This window comes from Drosophila ananassae, chromosome XL, assembly GCF_017639315.1.
Source record: "Drosophila ananassae strain 14024-0371.13 chromosome XL, ASM1763931v2, whole genome shotgun sequence".
Lineage (NCBI taxonomy): Eukaryota > Metazoa > Arthropoda > Insecta > Diptera > Drosophilidae > Drosophila > Drosophila ananassae.
The window spans coordinates 1,318,336-1,339,994 of NC_057931.1; the positions used below are offsets into that span (position 1 = coordinate 1,318,336).

At 50.9% G+C, this 21,659-nt stretch overlaps 1 protein-coding gene across 3 annotated transcripts; it reads right to left on the reverse strand.

The window, feature by feature from the left end:
• Positions 1-8: 8 nt before the first annotated feature.
• LOC6503742 lies at positions 9-21,659 on the reverse strand. Of its 3 annotated transcripts, XM_032452527.2 has the most exons (11): positions 20,982-21,659; positions 10,666-10,842; positions 8,630-8,842; positions 6,877-7,695; positions 6,637-6,816; positions 6,184-6,579; positions 5,639-6,128; positions 4,296-4,919; positions 3,413-3,514; positions 1,651-1,809; positions 9-1,589 (listed from the first exon to the last, which is right to left on the reverse strand). In XM_032452527.2, the coding sequence occupies exons 1-11, from the start codon at positions 21,082-21,084 to the stop codon at positions 1,373-1,375; spliced, it is 3,480 nt and encodes a 1,159-aa protein (XP_032308418.1). In that variant the 5' UTR covers positions 21,085-21,659; the 3' UTR covers positions 9-1,372. The 3 variants fall into 3 exon arrangements, with proteins under 3 accessions (XP_032308418.1, XP_001963824.3, XP_032308417.1); XM_001963788.4 differs by lacking the exon at positions 4,296-4,919 and having other exon boundaries at positions 20,982-21,658; XM_032452526.2 differs by lacking the exons at positions 4,296-4,919; positions 10,666-10,842; positions 20,982-21,659 and adding an exon at positions 9,191-9,437.

Genomic DNA, 21,659 nt, shown 5'->3' on the forward strand with positions numbered 1-21,659 from the left:
TCAACTTGTTTAGTAAAAATATTCATTGTTTTATTTATGAAATAAATTATTATTATTTACATTGGAAAATAATGCACGAAATTCAAATAATATTGCATACTGAGCGGCATTCCTTAGCACTGAACCGCTCTTGACGTTTACACACTCAAAAACAAATTCTACAAATTACAAGACTCTAAAAAAATAAAAATACAGAGGGCGATACACATAATATATAATGGATAATAATAGATAGGGATACGAAAAAAATAATGGGATGGAGTCTGTGCAGCAGTGCGCGGGTGAATTACCTCTACAATTTGTTTCAAAACGGTGCAGATGTGGCACACGAACTACGACACTTGTATTTTTAGCCTGTATTTCTTGCTGCTTGCTGCTGGTCGGTTGCAATTGGTGTGGAACATTTTATCTAGTTTAAGTTTACGTAACTAATTTGCGACTATGAGCAAGTCGATTTGGCTTGCGTTGAAACGAAACCAAGTTGCACATAATTTGGCTGCAGCTTCGGTCTGCTCGATTGATTGATTGTGATTGTGATTGTGATTGGGGGGCTTTGGGGTGATTGAGTGGATGATGGGGTTTTGTGCTGGTGCAACTAATAATTACTACGCCTACGCCTTGCCTCGCCTCGCCATTGCGCCCTGTGTTCACTTCTTTACATACAACTAATTCATAGACAGAATTTAACTAAGAACCTTATGGAAAGCTTTGCGAATAAATTATACGAGTTCGGACCAAATCTAAGCACGAGTGCACATGTACAATATGTAAACTGCGGGGCTTCCACGAATCTCTGGAGGCTCTCCCGGAGCATCAGGCATCTTAGATCTTCAAAAGCCACCGTGTGTCAGACTCCCGGCAAGGCGTGTCTCTATAATAACTTATAGAAATCGCCTTCTTTGGGTTTAGACATGTAGGCATTGATTCCCTAATTCAAATCAATGTCTAACTGATTCTTCTAAGGCGTTTGTGTTCTCCAGTCGCTTTTGAATCTTCAAGAAGTCCCCCAGCTTTGGCCCAGGCCCCAAGAGATTCCGGGACTCGTCTCCCCTTTAAAGTATAGCTAAGTATTGACTTGCAAGGACAGGATCCTTGCTCTGCTGCTGGTCTAACATTTCGTTTTCGCTATGAACAGAAAGTCTCCTCGATCTTGCATCGTTTCTTACGTTTGTTTCTTAAATAACTAAAGCGCAAAAAAAAAAACTGTTGCTAAAATTAAACAAAAAACTTTTCGATGTTGCGCTCGCTGTAGTTCCCCGATTTCCGGAGAGTTCTTCCGCCCAACCGGTGGCTGCTCCTCCTCCTGGATTCCGCGTCTCGACTGTCGTTTGGGTTACTGCCGCTCCACGTTGATGGTAATGACCATGGTAGGTCAATAGTGGCCGCCACCACCACCTCCGCCGCCGCCGCCGCCGCTGTGCCTGTGGTGATCGCGTCTGCCGTTGGAAGGATCCCGATCGCGGTAGTCCCCGTTGCGGGAGCTGCTCTTGTGGTGGTGATGATGGTGGCGCTTCTTCTCGCCCTTCAGGCAGACGTCGGACACGACCATCTCGGAGTCGTCTCGCATTCCGTAGTTATCACGGCCGCACCTGTTGATTCACATGGATTATTCTCTTTTCTTTTTACTGATTTTTCAATGAAGATATTCACCTGTCGAGGTTCTCACGCGATCGCTGCATATTGTCGCGCAGGTTGTCGCGGGATCGGGTCATGCTGGGCGGATCGAGGGTCTCCTTGCGGCGCAGGGCGTTGTGCGAGCTGTTCTTCGAGGCGGACTCGTGCAGATTCTCCCAAGCCTGGCGGTAGTATCTAAAAATACAGATTAATATTGATTTAATTATGAAGTCTTTGTAAGATATAAAATATTATGATCCTTCCTCATATCCTTCCCGATTCAAACACCTGGCTAGTGTTGTAAAATACGCAAGCTTGCCACCCACCGGGTGGAGTGGCGCTTTCTTCCACTTCCTCTTTTTCCGGTTCGCCGTTAACAAGGGATTTTAAATCCTTCGAATTATCCGTTAAATTTGTTATGTTTTTCGTTGTAACTAGTCTTATGTTCTTATAAATATAGTCCTTACGTTTGGTGTTAGACGGTGTTAATATTGAAACTAACATTTTAAAAGACATATTTAAAATTTCGGAATGTCGGAAGGCTCGACCCTATTATCCCCAATGTGACGTCCTGTTAGCCAGGAGCCAGGTATTATACAACCTCCAACCATTATAAGTCCCTGTGATTCATTTCTTCCTTTACTTTCAACGGGTACAAGAAATCTATCGATATCGGAAAAGGGAGAGTGTTGGAAAATGACACATAGCTAATAACCGACTTTCTTAGAGCTTTCTGATAAAGGATCGGATATATATTTTGACCAAAATATGGTCTTCCCGTGTGGCCAGTACCCCTAATCCATGACTCCTTCACTTTTTCCAAAAATTTAAAAAAAAATTTATCGAAAATTGCATTCCTAGATTTTGATGCAGATTGGCGGGGAATCATTCCAGGAGTCTTGTGGTGTATTCCGCTCAAGGATCGGATAAATATTGACCAAGTTATGGTCTTCCCAGGTGGCCCCTGTCCCATATCCCATGGCTCCTTCTCTTATTCGAAGGGGATCCATCAGAAAAATGAACAAAAAATTTTTCAAAAATTGCATTCTTAGATTTTGATGCAGATTGGCGGGGAATCATTCCAGGAGTCTTTTGGTGTATTCCGCTCAAGGATCGGACGAATATTGACCAAGTTATGGTCTTCCCAGGTGGCCCCTGTCCCATACCCCATGGCTCCTTCTGTTATTCGAAGGGGATCCATCAGAAAAATGAACAAAAAATTGATCGAAAATTGCATTCTTAGATTTTGATGCAGATTGGCGGGGAATCATTCCAGGAGTCTTTTGGTGTATCCCGCTCAAGGATCGGACGAATATTGACCAAGTTATGGTCTTCCCAGGTGGCCCCTGTCCCATATCCCATGGCTCCTTCTCTTATTCGAAGGGGATCCATCAGAAAAATGAACAAAAAATTTTTCAAAAATTGCATTCTTAGATTTTGATGCAGATTGGCGGGGAATCATTCCAGGAGCCTTTTGGTGTATTCCGCTCGAGGATCGGATGAATATTGACCAAGTTATGGTCTTCCCAGGTGGCCCCTGTCCCATACCCCATGGCTCCTTCTCTTATTCGAAGGGGATCCATCAGAAAAATTAACAAAAAATTTATCAAAAATTGCATTCCCAGATTTTGATGCAGATTGGCGGGGAATCATTCCAGGAGTCTTTTGGTGTATTCCGTTCGAGGATCGGATGAATATTGACCAAGTTATGGTCTGTCCAGGGAGCCACGTCATCATACCCCACACACTATTCGCTTTCTTAGATCATAGTTCCTGTAGGGGATTGAAAAGGACCTACCTGTTGAGTCCGTTGCGGGAGCCGGAAGTGGAGCTGTCGAAGCTGGCGACCGTGTTGCAGTCGGGCGAGGCGCGATGGCGGTAGTGTTGCGTGGTTCGATTTCTGCGGAGGGGAAGAGACCAAGAAAGGCATTAGCAGTGTGTTTTTTCAGTTAATTTCAGATCAGAATGCCAGGACGAAGTAGTGTTGGGTTAGTCACAAGATCAGGCACAAACAGAGTCGGGTTAGGCACAGAGAACTACAAACACGGAGACAGAGAGAAATGCATGAGGAGAAAGTGGCGGAGACAGCGGGCGAAAGAGACAGGCAGTCCAGGAGACAGAGACAAGGACAGACAGTGAGAGAGAGAGGAAGAGCGAACCGGGCGTGCAGTGTGTGTGAAAGAGAGTCCCCAGTGTGTTGTGGAGCTTCTGATTGTGCGATTGATGGCTTGATGGGCTGATGGATGGATGATTGCATGGATGGACTGGTGGACTGGTGGACTGATGGAGGTGCAACAGCAAGGATCCACAGCATTCGCATTCGCTTTTGGCATTCGCACTGGCAGCTTTGTTGAGTGTTTCAGTGTTGGCTGACTGGTTGGTTGTCTGTTTGTAGTTTCGTGTGGTGTTTGGTTGTTTGGTTGGTTGTTTGTGGTGGTTTTTGTTTGGGATTTCAATGTTTCTTACATTTGCTGGTATGGTATGGCCGCTTTGATTGAATCTAGTGATAGCGATTTCTCGGTTTTGGTTATCTTGTGTCTTGTGTTGCTTCTTTGGCACTTTAGTTCCCAGTCAGGTTAGGTCAGGTCAGGTAGTTGGTGGTTGTTCTCTGCTCTTGTTGCTCTTGTTTTTGGCTCTTCTTTGGTTTCGACTCAGAGGGCGGGACGGGGGAGCACATTCACATGTTCTGGGAGCTGCTGAAGAGCCCCGCCCGGCTGCGATAGCCTCGCCCATAGCTGTTTATCTCCCGCCTGCCCAACTTCTGGTCGTCGAACGGGAGTGCCAGGACGCTGCACCACACCGAGGGCTCCCTGTCCCGCTCCCGATCCCGTTCGCGCTCCTCCATCCGCTCCCGTTCTCGCTCCCTATCCCATGCCGCACCGCCCGTACTGGAGCCCAGACTGCCGTACTCCCCAACGCCCGGCGGCCCGCCAAAGAGACGCATCCTGGGGTGGGGCTTGGTCAGTTGGGCGGTGGAGGCATAGCTGGTGGCACTGGTGGCCGTCGCTGTGGCATAGCTGGGCAGGCGACTGGGCCGCGGAATCCCGACACCGAGGACCTTCGCTTTCTGGTGGTGGAGCTGCAGTTGGTCCGGGTACTGGTATTGGTATTGGTACTGGTACTGGTACTGGGAATGGTGGTGGAGCTGCTCCTCGAGCTGGTGCTTCTTGGGGCGCTGCTGCTTGGATTGCTTTGGCTGCTTTGGCTGCTTCGGCTGCTTCTGGTGCTTCTGGTGATGATGAGCATGGTGATGTTGGTAAGCGGTTAAGTGTTTGGCTAGGTGCCGCCGTTGGCTGTTCGGGGTGCTTTCATGGCGAATGGATGGTTGGTTGATTGGTTGGTTGGTTGGTTGGTTTGCCAAAAGACAGAGAGTGGGAGAAGCAAAAACGAAAAAAGAGAGTTGTACAACGAGAAAGAGAAAGCGTTCGATGTGGCTGTGGCTGTGGCTGTGACTGAGGCTGAGGCTGAGACTGTGTGTGTGGCGTGGTGTGTGCGTGTGTGCTGGAGAGACTCTCTTTTTGCGAGCTGGACGAGTGTGAGAGTGTGGGCTGGGCTGGGCTGGGCTGGACTGGGCTGGGGGTCACTGGAAACAAAACCTTCAGAAGGGTTAAACAGAAGGGTTAAGAACCAAAAACAGATGAAGGGAGGAGACAGCGTCAGACAGAGACAACTACAGAAGAAGTGGGGGTGAGAGAAGGAGGGCGGTGTGGTGGGCAGGTGGTGACCCCGGCAACGATCCACTTCTATCCAAACTTTAAAGCACTTAGGAGTACAGGTCGATTCGATCTGCGATCTCATTAGGACCAAGTTCAAAACTGCCCTAGAGCCAAAATCTGAAGGAATGTAATAGCTTTAAGAGCAGGAACCCCTCTGGAACCCTCGTCATTCCCAAATATTTTTCAAAGTTTTCCAAGTAATGAGATCAAGATCGTGGCAGTACTATCCCCACATTAGAGACTTAACGCCCGGATCAGTGGATCCCTTTCTGTGCCGGCTTCCGACTCAGTGGACTCAGCAGACTCACCTTCGCACCAAAATCACGATCGTGGTGATGACCGCGGCCAGGAAAACGAAGCCACCAAAGGCGCCCAGAGCCACAATGGCGCCCAGGTTGAGCTTGGCCTCCTTGGTCTCCTTCCGGTCGGGGTTGTCCACGGCGAAGGGCACGTTGACGTTGGGCGACTGGTTCTGCTGGACGCTGTTGACGCTGTCGGGGATCTCGTTGTCCTGCGGGTGCGAGTTTGCGATGATCTGCTGTGTGTTCCGGGTGGTGGTCTCCACTCCTCCGGCCGCTTGTCCGCCAGTCGGGCGGCTGCGAGGCGGCGTGGGCGCGTAGGTAGAGGGCACCTGCGGCGGCTGGGGTGGCACCTGCTGGATGTTCGGCGTGGTGGGCGGCAGAGCGGAGGGCGTGCTGCTGGGCTTCTTGGGAATGAGCACCGGACGCACAGGGCGACGGGGGAACTCCTCGCGCACTGTTCCGGGAACCGGGACATTGATTTCCTCCTCGGATTCAGCTGGAAGATCATTTGGGGTAATCTTTGCTCTATATCCTATCTCATGTCTACTCACATTCGCCATTGATCTCCACCTGGGTGGGGCTGAGACTGGGGAAGGTGCCCACGGTGCTGCTGGAGGTGCTGCTGCCCGGCGTGGAGCCTGGGCGGTAGGGCGTCCTGTTGGTGGTGGAGCTGGGACCCTGAGGCACCTTGGGGCGGAAGGGCGGCGGCGTGGCCACCGAAACAGGCACCGTAGGGGCGGCTGTCGGTTGGGTCGAGGGCTCCAGCTTAATGCACCTGGGCAGGGCACTGCTCCACTGGCCGCTGGCCAGGCAGCTGAGCACGCGAGGTCCCTCCATGCGGTAGCCCGGAGGACAGCTGATCTCCGCCTTGGAGCCGTAGTAGGTGCCGTTGGGGGCGTTGATGATGGTGTTGTAGTAGTTGCCAGGCAAGGTGTCGCACTCCACGACTGCAAGGGGGATGAGGATTAGGGGAACTGTGTCAAGGACTCCTTGAGGATACTCACTCTCGCAGCGGGGCGGGGGTCCGTTCCAGCGCTCGTCGAAGTCGCAGGTGAGCAGGGCGCGGCCAATCATCTCGTACCCCTCCTCGCAGGAGTACTTCACCAGGCTGAGGTAGCCGACGGTGTTGTTCAGGAGGTTGTACGATCCATGGGCGATGCTGGCAGGAAGACCGCATTCGATGTCTGAAGGACGAAGGGTATTAGGTGTTTGAACTGGAGGGATTAGGAAATTCCAAGACTTACACTTGCAAACTGGCGGGAACTCGTTGTAGAAGCCCGTCTCCAGACAGGTCCTGGTGGCTGGGCCCACCAGCAGGTGGTTGGCGTCGCAGCTGTACTTGATCTGGGCTCCCACCTCGAAGCCGTTGAGGGCCACCATGGTGGAGTTGGGCGGCTGCTCCGGACGGCCGCAGGTCTTGGGCTGGTGCTGGCAGATAAAGTTCAGGAGCGTGTTGCAGTTCGTGTCGCTCCACAGCCATCCCTTGGAGCCGTCGAAGCGGGCGCAGTCCTCGTCCCCGCCCGGGTGGCTCCAGAAGGAGACTGTCAGCTCGTCGCCGTTCACCCACTTCCAGCTGCTCCTGTCGCTGCCGTCCCGCACCGCTCCCATCCAGTACTGGGAGCTGACGTCGCTCCTGTGCCGGCGCCACAGCTCCCAGCTGATGAAGCCCTGGAGCGCCGGGTTGCTCTCGCTGATCAGGGTGCCGCCGCGCGAGCGGCAGAAGGACAAAGCGTCCAGGAAGTTCAGCGGCTGGCGGTTGTAGAAGATGTAGCACTTGCCGTTGTACGAGGCCAGGGCGCCGGGCGGCTGGTCCCGGAACGTGGGGCACCTCTCGATGGGCAGGGCCTGGTCCGTGTAGACGAAGGCCTCGCAGATGGAGAGCGGGTTAGGGGAACTGTTCTCCAGGTGGACGCTGACGAAGGCGCCCGGCATGGGCGGGTTGCAGGGCAGGAAGAGGGGCTGGCCAGCCTCCAGGAGGCCGGTGAATCGGTTGCAAATGGGATTAGTTCCCAGGTCGGGGCGGTTGTTTCCCACACGGACCACAATAGTGGCGGGCTTGTTGCCTGGAAGAGGAGGATACGTTCAATTAGCACAAGGTTTGGGTTGTCTTGGAAGAGAGTCTCCTCTCCCCGAGTTTCTCTAATGCATTATGCGCCTTCTTTTGTCCCAGTGCACTGAATGAAGATTCCCCCATGTGCTCCCCCCCCCGACTCCGTCATTATTATATGGTTATGGCTTTGTCTGTCAGCGGGTCAGGCGGGTTCAGGTTGGCTCAGTTCGGCTGGGGCTCTTCGAGCTCCAGCCAAGTGAAAGTAATCATAAATTTCGGACCGACTGAGTCGTCCGATTGTGACTCGTCTGTCGTCAGGCAAAGCCGCACGAAAATCACATAACCAGCGCCGATTGGGGACTCGGAGACTCCGAGACTTCAGGTTGGTGGCTGCAAGTGAAAGCATTAGGGAAAACTGGCTTGGCAGTTGTTTGCTTTTGCAGCCGATTCGGCAACCCTTTATTTAGTCGCTGTGCTTGTGGCAGGAGGGATTCCACCGATCGTGCAGCTCTTGCCATTTTTTTCAGACACCAGTCATTGGCAAGTTGGAGAGCTGGAAACCGAAAACTGGCTAACAGGCTAACTGGCTAACTGGCAGCTTGGAAAACGGGGCATTGAACTGTCCACTGGCCCGATAGAAACTCTCTATCGCCGACCCGCAGAATCCGGTCCGGTCGGGTCCCTGGCCACTTGGCTGCCTGGGCTTTTCGCCAAAAATGCCATTACCCAGCCATGCGACAGGTTTAGGGTTGGGCCGGGCGGCCCAATAAAAGCGAAAAGCCCGCCAGATCAATTTAATCAATTGCCCTGAGCTGTTTATGCGGTCTGGCGGGCTATTACGGGCGTTTTTGGGCCACCAAATGATGGATAATTGAGGCTCCTTTTCGGGAAATTCTTGGGCAATCGGCAATCGGAGATCGGCAGCTTGGCTAAGTCTAGGCACTTACCGCAGCAGGATTTGCCAAAGTCCAGGCGCACCAGTTGCACCATGTAGGGCTCCAGGAGGTTGACGTACCACCACGGCGACCGCTCGGCCTTCGTCAGGGAGCAGGTCTCCGGCGTGAAGAAGGCGGACGTGGAGCCGTCAATGGCCTTCTGGGGGGCTCCGGCCCCCTCCGTGGAAATCTGCATCGGCGCCTTGCCGGCGGCCACGTTGAGAACTGCAAGAAGAGAAGAGATTCGGATTTTAATTTGAAATTATAAGCAAATCCCCTAGCAAGGCAATTATTTGGGAATTGAATGAGTGGCTTGGGTTTCTGCAATTAGCTGTTGGCTGGTGGATCCGGAGTTCCCAGAGTGCTGGAGGCCCAAGGCCCGGCTAATTGGCTGCGGGCCCTGACACCGATTGCCGGGCTGTGCCAGCAAATAGACTCTGTTCTGCTGGCGAATTTGTCAGGCCAGTCATCGGCAGACCTTCGTTCTGGCTCCGTGATACTCGCTGGCCGAAAAGCAAAAGTGAAATTCGACTTTTACTTGCCCGGCCGGTGTAACTGGCACTTGTGGCGTACCTGCGACTTAATTACTCCGCTCGCCACGCACTTTTGCGGCATTGGGATTCATTAATCAGATGCATCTGTCGGATAAGACTCGGCTCCAGAGCTCCAGAGCTTGCCTTTGCTCAGCGGCTCGGAAACTTGGCCATTGCTTTCTAACCTTCTGGCTTCTGGTGTCTGGTGTCTGGCTTCTTGCTTTTTCTCCGGCTCTGGCTTTTTACGATCCGGCAGCAGCAGCAGCAGCTCTGGCAACTGGTAACAGCAGGTGTTGCTGTATGTGTGGCTGGTGTGACAAATGCCTTTTAATTGCTTTTAATTAATTTCCCATTGCCGGCCTGCTGTGTCATGTCTAATTCGAATTCGAATTCGTATCAGCTGGCTGGCATTCCGCAGAGAGCAATTTTCAGGTCGGAAATCGTTTGGCTTTGTTTTTCCATTTATTTTCTTTTTGTTGTGTCTGTCTGTTGTGCTTTTCTTTCCAGCTTTTCCAGCGTCATCAACTTGCAATCAAGCGAGTGTGTGCTGCATCGGTCTCACGACTCGATTGCATTCCATTCGGCCTTTTTTTCGGAATAGTAATGAGTCCATAAATCGGTTATTGAAAGAGCCTTTGTTGGGGCCTCACCAGGTCCTCTAGCGGAGGGTCTTACAGTCCAATCAATCTGTTTTCCCAGAAGCCTTATCCACGCGTCTCAACACCTACTACCTCGGTGTCTGATCTGATGGCTTCAACAATGGCCTGATGGATCGGCCGATAGTGGGAGAACACGCCCCCCAATCCCCAATCCCCAGTCCTCAGTTCCCAGTTCCCAGTCCACAATCCCATCGATCAATTCATTCAGCAACTGGCTGTGAGACTGGGAGCCGCTGCTCCGTTTCTGTCAATCAGTTTGGTAATTTGGCCTTTTTTCTATTGGCTTGTCGGCTGTTGGTTGTTTGGCTCTTCGGCCGCGGAAGTGCACGTCTGGCTGGGAGTTCGCCTAGAATATTTATTTGTTTTCGTGTCTGGCCCGTTTGTCCACTTTTTTCATTCACTTCTGGCAAAGTGGGTCAATCTGGTTGAATTCTTCGATCTCCCCCGTTCGATCTCTCTCTCACACGCACTGGACTTCAGCCCAATTTCGCGCGTTTTGTTAATCATGTTTCGCTTTTGGTTAACAACTTTGCATTCAATTGGAATGCCATTTGGTCTCTCGCTTCTTCTCGCCGCTTCTGTCTCTGTTCCTCTGCGGAGAAAGAGATATTTTGAGAACGCTTCAAATTTTGTGGCGGTGAAAGTTGTTCCCAGTCCCAGTCGCAGTCCCAGGCCGAGTCCAACTATAAGTCCGATTCCGAATCAAAGTCGCCAGCGAGGCGCTAATTGAGTTGACGAACAGCAAGTTCGTGTCCGAAGTCTTTTGTTTGGCTCGCCGCACGAAAGCGCCATAATTTCTATTTCCCTCGTGCGCTTCTCTGAAAACAAACTCACAAACCGAATATGAGTCACTCACCGCAGAAGGGAATGCCCTCGGGCACCCATTGTCCTTTGTCGCAGACCCTCCGCGCCGGGCCCAGGAGCTCGAAGCCGCGCTCGCAGCTGTAGGAGGCCACCGTGCCCTGGGTGAGGTTCGCGTTCGAGAAGACCACGCTGCTGTGCGCCGGCGATCCGGGGAAGCTGCAGCCGGCATCTGGAAGACAGAGGAGAGAACAGAAGATTGGAGAATTAGAATCCGAGACCATCAATTATATGGAAATGTTCTGCGATTGCTGGCAACTCAGCGGTCGGGCCCCTCGGGCACCCTAAGAGTCTTGATTGATTTCTCAATCTGGACGCTAAGCTGTCTATCATTCATCAAATTAATTCCCGCCGATTCCCAAATTAAATATTTATTTTAGCTCTTCAGTTCCCGCAACCTTTCACCTCCCAGCCAGCGACTTCTGGTTCGTTCTGGTTGAGGACCGGACTGTGGACTGTGATTGATTCCCCCGCCCCCCGATCGATCGGCAATTAAGCAAGTTCCGTTCCAGTTTGGTCACTCGACGCCTGCAAGTAGCAAGTATCTCTGGCATTCGCAGATTGCAAAATGTTCTCGGCCCCATGGATGTTGCTGCCTTGTGCCTTGTGCTTGTGTTGTTGCAGCTCGGCTGTTGTCAATGCAAAGCGTGAGAAAATGGCAACAGCTACAAAAAATACAAACAGCCATCAATTTAGCTGCAGTGGCTCAGAGCTGCCGAGCTGCTGGTGTCTCGGCATCTCGGCATCTCGGCAAAATGCGAGCCAGCCGTGTGCAATAATCAAATGTGTTGCTGCCGCAGTGGCGGCTGCTGCTTTGTATGATTAGTTATTCAATTGAGCTGTTCCCAGGCCCAGAGCGCTGGCCAATGTCATGAGTTTGATTCATCCCTACAGAGAGCCAAATCCTATCGTCGATCTATGCAAAAGCTGACAGCTTCCAATGACTTGATGTTCGTTTTTTTGTGTGCATGTATCGCTGGAATTGGAATGAAAATCGCTGAAATTGTTCTTGGCTCAGAGCTGCTAAGTGGGATTTTGCATAATCAGCGATAGATGGAGATGGGTTTGGAGCTATAAAGACTAGAGACTAGAGACTGGGGACTGGAGACTGGGGAATGGCATTAAAGCAACAGCCAGGCTGATTAGAGCTGGGGATATATTACTGAGGCAGTCAGGCACTGAGGCATGCCATAAATGGTCGAATAACTGCAACATCACTTGACCAGCAACAGTGCAGCAGCAACTTTCCAAGCAGCTGCAGCGCCAAATGAGAAACAAGTCTTTCAGCCAGCTCGCTACACATTTCCAGATGCTTCTTATACAATCCCCAATGCCAATGCAATTTCATCATAACGGTTCGGTTCTCCCCAGATTCCAGATTCCAGATTCCAGATCCCCAATCCCCGATCTCCAGCCACTCCAATTCACGCGTTAGTTGCTGGCTTTCAGATGGAACACTACATGGTATTAGGCAGAAAAAGAAAGAAAAGAGCTGGCCCCCCGCCTGGAAAAACAAATCAAATTAGTTCGGGCAAATTGAAATTAACAAAAGCCAACTTTAGACGAGTCATTTGTCATGCAGGGCAAACGCAAATTAAGAAATCAAGTTCATGAGGCATTTTCAATTTCGGCTCAGTTTCAGTTTCGGTTTCGGTTTCAGTTGCCCTGCCAGCAGTTCCCAGTGCCAGTTGCCTCAAAGAGCCCAAGACTGAATAAAAAGAAGGCAAAAAGCCCAAAGAGGCGCCTCTAATGACGACTCCCACGCTGTGCGTCAAAAGAAACCGAAAGAGCTGGGGGGGGGGCATCGCGGATCGCGAGGCCCCGAAAGGTTGCCCAGTTTGGCCAAGCATGACAATGTGGCCCAGACTTTGGCCGAAACTACACTCTGCAATGCTGGTGGAGGGTCTCTACTGCCAGTTTCTCCCCAGGCCAGGCCGATTCTCGCAGTGTAGCATGAGTGGGAGCTAATACCGCCAGTACCCTAAAGTGCAAAGGCAGCACCAGCAGCAACTTGTTGCCGTAGCCGTAGCCGTAGCCGTTGCCGTTGCCATTGCCGTTTGTGGTGCTTTCATTTGCTTTCTATGAGCGCGAACTTAGTGAAAGTGATACCCCGCACACACACACTGTCTTGAGACACACTGAGAGCACAGCACACCCAGTCACACTCATGTGCAGCACGCCAGGGATTGACAAACAAGAGCAGCAATTTGTACAACAAGCAACTACTCCGAGTATCGCCGAGATCGCTGCTCGGACGCACATACCCATGCTGGTATTATGGAAGCCTGAATATTCATTGTGCGGCTGGCTCTTGGCTCTTGGCGCGGATCAAAATCATCTAATAATCATTATAATCATAATAACCGTTATAATTTCCAACTTGTTTCGGACATGGTCCGTTCAGCGCTGCTTTTTGTAACAAATTACCCATCAACGCCTCGGCCTCGGGCCCGGCCGGCCGGGCCTTTCTTTGATTGCTCGGCGCTGCTCCCCAATTTGTTTAGCGTTTTGAATGGCAAGTCGGCTTTGGATCGGAATTGGAGTTGTTGGCGAAAACCGAACTGCAAACTCCAAAAAAAGCGAGTATTTGGGACACAATTGAATGAGAAGAAAAATGATTGAAAAGCAGGTAGCAAGAAAACGAAAGCGGGAATTAATTTGCGGTTTGTGGCAGCGAAGAGTTCAGACCCAGCCTTCATTTCGTCTTCCAATTAAAGTGATTTAATTGCTTTGCAATTCTATTGGGAGCTCCGTTTACTTCGCCCCTGAGCCAGCCCCTGCCCCTGCCGGCCCGTGAGAAGTGTGAATGGCTCGCCATTTCCGCCACTTGCAGCCTGCAACCTGTTGCAACTTTCTACAGCCAGCCCGCCCAGGGGCAGCGCCGGAGGGGCTCGGGGCCTAATCGTGACCCCTCGTCCCAGGCCCAACCTGCGCATTAGTTCATTCCACATTCCCGAGTCCGCAATTTGCGTATGTCGGCTAATTTCATTTTAAATGCAAGTCCATACCGTCGAGGGGGAAAGGCAGTTGCAGGTGGAGGAGGGCTTAGCGCTTAGCGGGGGGGAACTGGGTGTGCCAGTGGCATCTAAATGAGGCGCAAATGTCTCGGCCATGCAATCTGCCGGGTGGGGAGTCTCCGAACGGAGTTCACATCAAGCTCGCCATTGTCTCGGCCGAGTCTTGATTTCTTCTTTATTTTTTTTTTGGGCAGCTTGACCCTGCCGCTAATTAGTACCTATTCGGGGGGTAGAGGGGGCAAGCTGGGCGGGGGGATCAGAAACTAAGCCCAGAAAAGGTTTCTGCAGCGTGAGTGCAGTTCTGGGACGTCATGCGCTGATTGCGAAGCGCCTACGCTTCGACGACTGCTCCGCATCCGATCTGATATTGCCACTGATGTTGCTACTTAGTGGATGTTGCCCCTAATCGTGGCAGCCAAGTAGATCTTCTGGAGGGGCACCGAGGCAAGGCTGGAGAGCTGGCAAGTTGGAAAGTGCAAGTGTGCCCTATCTGATAGTCATCTGATAGGGTTTTCCCTTTCTCGCCGAGGCTTCCTTAAGATTTTCTTCACAAAAGCCAAAGAAATTTTCCCGCTCTGCCTTCTTTTAAACAAAAAAAAAGAAAAAACCAACAAGAAAAGATCAAAAACAGTTTGGGGCTACAACCGTTAGCCCATAATAACGATGATCGTAATGATGATGGTGATGGAGAGCCGCTGATTGGTTTTCGGATTTACATAAATTGGCGCTGGACGGGATCTGGCCGCGCAGCTTCTCCTTTAGCGGCATTGCCTCTCCATGACCCAGTTGCACGGCCAGTTTTCTGTTTTTCTTCTCCATTTCTGCCGCTCAGTTTTCGGTTTTCGGCTTTCGGCTTTCGGCTTGGCTTGTCCGCCAAATTAGTAGAACCTCGTTAAAATCGCTAGCTCGGCGGCCACAGCGAGAACAGCGCGCATGTGGAGAGAAGTTTGAAAAAGTTTCGCAAGTGGCTCCGTTTGCGCAATACTCCGCTGGAGTTGGCATTGTTTTTGGAGTTTCTGCTGCCTGGTCGGCGGATGCGCCTCGCCAGACGCGGCTTGTGCAAGCTGCAAGTTCGTTGCCTAAGTCTTTTGATTTGAACTTCCGCCCCGGCCAATAGAGCGACGCACCGTCCAGCTACACTGGCAGAAATGAGTGTATGGCTTATTGGGAGCATGTATCAGCCACAATCGTGGCTCTTTGGAATTAATTGCGCATAAAAATTGCCCATCATGCGCATTAAGTGAGACATCAAAGAACGTCTGCCAGACGCACACACGTGTATGTGCCGCCTGTGACTCGAATACCGTCCGTCCGTCCGTCCGTGAGGCATCCGTGAGGTTGAGTATCTCGTGGCTGCGAGCTAGTTGGCTGGCTAAAAGCTGCTAAGCGTATTAAATAAACATGCGCTGTGCCTGCCTCCTCGCCGCCTCTTTCTGGCTGCTCTTTTATGTAACGGTATGCACGACAGCACCAACAACAATAAATTCAAGCGTAAACAGTTACGTAAAACAACAACAACAATAACAATAACAAGACAACAACAACAACAAAGAAACAGAACAAAAAATTAAATAAAAAACGAAGAACATGGAGAGCTGGTAGAAGAAGGAGTCTCTTCTTGACAATGACAGCATCGACAGCAACAGCAACAGCAACAGCAACAGCAACAGCAACATGGCACAAGAGCAACTCATTCCCCCTGGTGGCAACATCTTTCACCTGACAACACACCATCCCCCAAACCCCTGAAGCCCCCGCCCCGCCCACTCGACGGATTCTGTGCTGCGTCTCCCTCTAAGCTCTATAACAGGTTCGATATGATTTTGCGGCACTTTTGCCGCAAAGGAAACGCTTGATTGCCGCTTCTAAAGCAAGGCCAAGCAACGGCAGTCTTTAGCGGACAAGCGGACAGGGGGACAGGGGGACAAGCGGACAAGTGGACAGGCGGACAGGCGGACACACGGACAGACGGCGCAAGCCAAAAAGACAGCGATCGAAGATCGACGACATTGACCGACGACGGCTGGTTGGAGTACGGAATCTAGAAGATGGGAGCCGCAAGCTGGAGGCTGCAAACTGGAAGCTGGAAGCTGGAAGCCGACGTTGCCGTTGCCGTTTGCTAGTTGACCGCATTCCGAGAGCCAAAGCCCGCAAATCAATGTGCAATGTGTGGAAGCAGCCGCATCGACAGCAGCAACATCAGCAACATCGGCCATGTTGCACGGCTGTAAGAGTCTTTCTTTTCGAGTTTTTATTCCAATTGATTTAGAGACTCGTAGATGTGTCTTTAAAAATTAATGGCCAAAAAAGAAACGAGTTTTCAAGGTTCCAGTTGGGACCCAAAGTTCAGGCAATTTTTCTCAGTGCTCTCAGTGCCGAGAAACTGGGTCACTTCGGCCCAAATGCAGTTTAAGATAGAATGCGAGTGCCGCTCGTTGTGGTGTGTGTGTGTGTGTGCGTTGTTTGTGTGGCAGCTGCGAGACACCTGCAACACCGCTTTCCGCAGCTCGTGCCACAGTGAGGCCTCGTTCTGGGCAACTGCCCCCCGCACCGAGCACGCAACCGGGGCTCCCCAGCGAGGGGCCACTGTTCTCGGATGCGTTCTCATTGCAGTTGCTAATTTCTGCGGCTTTTTGCATCGGCTTTTGGCTGTGTGCCTAATTTGCTTTTGGATTTCGGTTCTCAGTTGTCAGTTTTTGGTTTGCCGCTTGAGACTTGGGGCTTGGGACTTGGGGCTGCGAAGAGATTCAATGCTAAGCCAAGATTGTGGGTTTTTCGGCTTTTATGGGCCTCATCTTTTGGGCAGACCACTTACCACTCGGCTGTGGGCCCCCAGATGCAAGATCAGTGATTCAGAATCGGCGTTCTGGGGCGGGGGGGACTGGAGGTGGAATAAAACAGTTTGCCGGGCAATTTGCATAAGAAAGCCACGGGGGAACACAAAGAACGTAACGCATTAAATAAAGCCGAGAATTTGTTGGTCGTTCTCCACGAACTCGTCGCTTCTCGGCCTTTCTCTGCGGCTTTTGGACTTTTGTCAACTATTTTCTATGCAAATGGCTGGCCACAAATCAAAGCTTGGCCCCGATTCGAAAGGAAATTAAAGCCGGGTCGCCAGCGAGAGAGAGACTCTAGGCCGGGCCCTCGACTAGTCTCAGGCCAGACAGAGATGGGGGGCTTTGTTATGAATATTTTCACTTTGGGAATTTCTTGGGGTCGGTCTTTCGGTCGATTATAAAATCGATATTCGGCTCGGAATTCCATTTGAATATGTTTACCGCTAGTTGCGGGGCATTACAACATCAAAAGATCGAGATCGAGATGGGGTTCGGATCGGAATCTCTCGGCGAGAAGATGACGGCAGCAACCTGCCACTTGCCACATGCTGCGGGCCATACAGGCCTGTGTGTGCACTGAGAGAAAAGTGGCAGCGGGCTGGAAGTGGCAGCTTGTATAAATTAGTCGGCTTGTTCGGAAAATGCCAACTCATCCTGCTGCACTTCCGATCGCCGATCCCCGAGAAGGAGTCAACGAACTGGCGATAAGATATGGCGCCATCGCCCCTTCATTCAGCGGGCAAGCGGAACAAAAGCAGCTCCGGCGAGCAAAGCACGGCCGAAGCAAAAGCAAGCTAAGCAAATTGCAATTTCCATCAATCCAGAGATGCCCAGTGTCCGCCGTCCGCCGTCCGCCGGCCGCCGTCCGCTGTCCGCAATTAGGTAGCCAGCCCCTCCATCATAATCTACGGTTATTGTTATGGCCATTGTTATGGCAAGTGTTATCGTTATGGTCGTGGCCAAAAGGAAAACATATTGAAAAGCAGGGACTGGGGCTAGGGTTTTCCGCGGAGTCTTCGGAGTCCGCGCAGGAGAGGCACGATGGCGGTTTCCACAAATTAAGTCGTTGGGAAAGAGCCCCTAATGGGGGACCTGCGTTTTCACACTCGATCAGTGCAATCGATCGATCGATCGATCGATCGATCAATAATTAACGACAGCTGCGCCAAATTATCAATCACTGCTGCGCTGTGGGTTTTCATATTTTCGAGTTTGAGGGCAATTGGCAATCGCGTTTATGGCTTTTTGTGGGTTAGTGACGAAACTCCAAGAGCACCGCGCCGTTTAAAGTTATTAGCGAAGCAATTACCAATAACAATTTCAATTGTTTGCCTTAAGACCTGCTGCTCTGGCATTGGTGGCTACCAAACAAGTCGTGAATCACTGCAAGCCAGTCAGTCAGTCGATCGACCATACATACATTACAATTAATTAAATTACAAAAAAATATTACTGCAGAAGCGACAAAGAAATGAAACGCATGTGCTGCTTGTCACTGACTTTCTTGGTGGCCCGCTGGTGGCATTTAAATGCGCTGCTAATGGCAAACAATTTCATTTATTTATTAGACGTTAGTTTCACTTTTCGAGCATTTCTCTGCGACATTAAAATTTCACACACGACTCCAAACAAACGGCGGCAAACAAAACGCGAAAGTTGTGCGGCGGGGCGATCAAGATAAAGTGTCTTGTGTATGGAAAATATTTAGCCAGTCCCCCATTTATGTTTATGGCAATTAAAAAATATATATTCAAAGCCAACGACGACGCTCACGCCTGCCAGTCGGGCAGATGGAGGTGGAGGTGGAGGTGCCCAGCCCCGAAATTGATTGAAATGTGTGCCACACGGTCGGGAGATCTCTGATCGGATGGGATGACACTCCCGCGTCCCATGATGTCATCGCTGGGATACAGAAATTCTATATAAGCCATTAGTTCCCTGGGACTAGGTGTCACTTTGCCACTTAATTGCTGTTTCTGCGAAAAATAGCTTTGACTTTTAGACTCTGTTCCCCGCAGAATGTGGGAACTTCTTGGCGGCCTTGGCTCGCATAGAATTCAAAACACTCTCAGGGTAACCCAAATATTTGGTGAGTACTTCGAGTGATTTACATATCGAGTGCACAAGTACCTGGCCTGGGCCTTCCAAGGCCATTTGCGCAACGCCTCCCTCTCGAAAGACCTCCTACGTGCCAAAAACAAACCGAACTGTTGCGTAAAACTGTTGAGACAAACAGGCCGAGGTGGGCAGGTGGGGGCAGGCTTTTGGCAGGCACTGTCACCCGCATGAACATCATCATTAATGAGCCGAAAGTGAAAACCCGACGAGTCGAAGTCGAAAACAAGAGTTTCGAAGGTCTCAGTTGCTCAGAGCTGCAGCACTGCAATCAGTTGCAGTTGCAGTCGCAGTTGCCACAGCCCACAAATAACAAGTATTTGAATATTTGTTGCAGCTTCCTACTTCCTTGTAACTTGCAACTTATATAAAGAAGCCAAGCGGTAAGCCGCAAGGAGAGGCTGCAATTGCCAAATGCAGGCATGCGTGCACACTGCCACGCCCCCGGCCATGTCCGCCCTTTCGCTGGCTGCGGTTCATTGTGCAGATATTGGATATATCTCCAGGTATCTCCAAGTATCTCCGAGTATCTCCAGCTATCTCCAGGTTGCAAAAGGTAGTTTCGCATTGCAATTAGCCGGGGAGTTTCCGCATCTGCTGATGATGATTATGATGAGCCGTGAGCAGGGGGCTATCATGCATGATTTCCATATCTGCCCTGGCTGCACACTATCATACAGTGGGACCATTACGTTTCGGCCATTGGATGTTGGCCATGGGCCCGATCATCCGACAAGAAGCAGGAACAGCCTTTGTCCGCCGACCGACTGTCTGTTTGTTGTGGCTCTTTCCCTGGCACTTTTACTTTTCTTATTGTCAGCGAGTGTTGGCTGGTGCCGACTGCTGTTGTGATTGCTGGAAGGAAAGCCGCAGAAGCGAACTTTCCCAACATTACAGGCCCGGGTAGTAAGTAGTAAGTAGTAAGTAGTGAGTAGTGAGCTGCTGCTCGGCTCCCGCAGATCATAAATTTTCTTTTAATTTCAGTTTCAGCTTGTTCTCTGCGGCTTATAAATATTTTTTTAACGACTTGTCTCGCCGTTGAGATTAATTCAAATTAATTAACAGATTTTCCTCCGGAGCAGTGAAAACTGTACGCCGAAACAGGAAATAGTTGAGAGTTTTCCGAGAGCTTGCGCCAAAAATTGATTTTCCCGCCGCCACGTGCAGGCAGCGAGCGAGTTCGTTGCCTAAGTCTTTCGTGTTGGCACATTTTTTCGGACAAGTGCTGGCCGGCCGACGCAAACATCCGTTTCCTGGCCACACCCCCTTCTTCTTGGGGCCGTTCTGGCACCACAATCAGCCACTAACCAGGGAGCACTTGACTCGGAAACTGGAACTGGCCCGAAACTGGACTTGGAACTGGGAGTGGGGCTCCCAGTCCAAGTTGCTGGGCAGTTTCGGGCCAGTTTGCTGACAGCCTGGACGCATTTTATTAACGTGGGAAAAATGCAAAAGTCGCTGGATATAATTTGTTAAGTGCTGCTTTTGTTTCGAACCCAGAACCGGAAATCAACAACCGAAAAACGAAGAATAACAAAATTGTATGCAAAAACCAAATAAAAAGTTGAATGTGAAAAGATGAGAAGTGTTTCGGGGGAAGGTGCGCCTCGCACATACACTGCCCGAAAAGGGGGTGAGAACGGAGCAGTTCGAGGGGCAGAAAGAGACAGAGGCGGCCGGAGAAAGAGCCAGCAGAGGCAGCAACAAGTGGGATCCACAACAAACGAGAACGAGAGAAAATTTGTTTGCTTTGGCTACGATGGTGCGGTTTTTTCCCCCAATACCCTAAGTACCTGGGGCATATGCAGTTTCGGATGAATTTGGAGAACCTAGAGGTTTCTTTCTTCAAAAATCTTGGAAGAATTCCCATGATTAGGCTTTGAGAGATTGGGGATCTCCTTGAAACCATAATCGCAAGGTGCATTGTTGCCGAATGATTTAAGACTTGAACTTAAGTTAATTAAGTCTTCATACATTATGCAAATGGATAGGAGTTGAGGCCAACTGGCCATAGAATTGCAAGAAAATCTCTCACATGTCAAGGCTTCAATTGGGACTCAAGAGATAAATGGTGAGAGATAATATTATGAAGTATTATGAAGTGGCTACTTTGAGACTCCCAAAGGTCTCCCAGAGATCTCTATCGGTTCTTGGATAGTTGCGATAACGAGGCCTCTACAAGATCATGCTGCAAGTTCTATAGGTTCTGGTTGCAATCCTTGATTTTCATGATATACCACCCAGAACCCCTTGTAGGGTATCCCCCAGTCGTTCCAGCCCCTTTCGCAGGCCGACTTTCTTGTTGTTTTCGTACTTTTTCGTCTTTCGCTTGACACACTCACCTATATTCTGCGCCTGCGCCTGCGCCTGCGCCACAGCCAGAGCCAGAGCCAGCGGCAGCAGCAGCACCACCAGCGGCAGCCACTCGGGCTGCGTGCGTTGCATTGCGGCTCTCTCGCTCACACCTGCCGTGTGTCAGTGGTGTCAGTGGTGGGGCTTTTTCTCAGTGTAGTTTCTCCGCAGCCTTTCGCCGGACTTGCAACTCGCAACGGGCTTTCGCACTGTGAACTTCCTTTGGGGCTTCTAGCACTTCTAGCACTGGAGTTTGGAGTGGACGGCCGCTCGAATCGACATCCAGACCGGAGTATTGTGTGTTTGAGCACTCGAAAAAAAAGAGGTGGGCTTTGGTCACTGTTCACGAGCACCGTTAACTTGACGATCAACAAAAAAAAAAGTCGCGACACCGCATCCGGTGGTCGAACCGTTCGCTTGGAAGTCCGCTGGGCAACTGAAGTCGCAAGTCGCTCCAAGTCGGTGTCTTCCTATCGTGCGGTCTCTTTCGCTTGGCGCTCCCCTCTCGCTCTCGCTCTCGCTCTCGCTCTCACTCACTCACTGGGGGCTCTGGGAGTCTCTACTCGTTTTCTCTTTCTTTCTTCGCGGTGAAGAGCCGGATTCAAACCGTCGTCTTGTGCAGCTCGAAAGCAACTGAAAGTCGAACAACTTGGATCGTGCGTCTTGTA

Bases quoted from the DNA above. Each gene is read 5' to 3' on its own strand.
- LOC6503742 (XM_032452527.2), bottom strand. From the start codon at position 21,084: ATGCAACGCACGCAGCCCGAGTGGCTGCCGCTGGTGGTGCTGCTGCTG. The intron at 10,843-20,981 runs GTGAGTGTGTCA...TCTGTCTTCCAG, and splicing joins GGCGCAGGCGCAGAATATAG to ATGCCGGCTGCAGCTTCCCC. The intron at 6,817-6,876 runs GTAAGTCTTGGA...TTCGTCCTTCAG, and splicing joins GTTCCCGCCAGTTTGCAAGT to ACATCGAATGCGGTCTTCCT.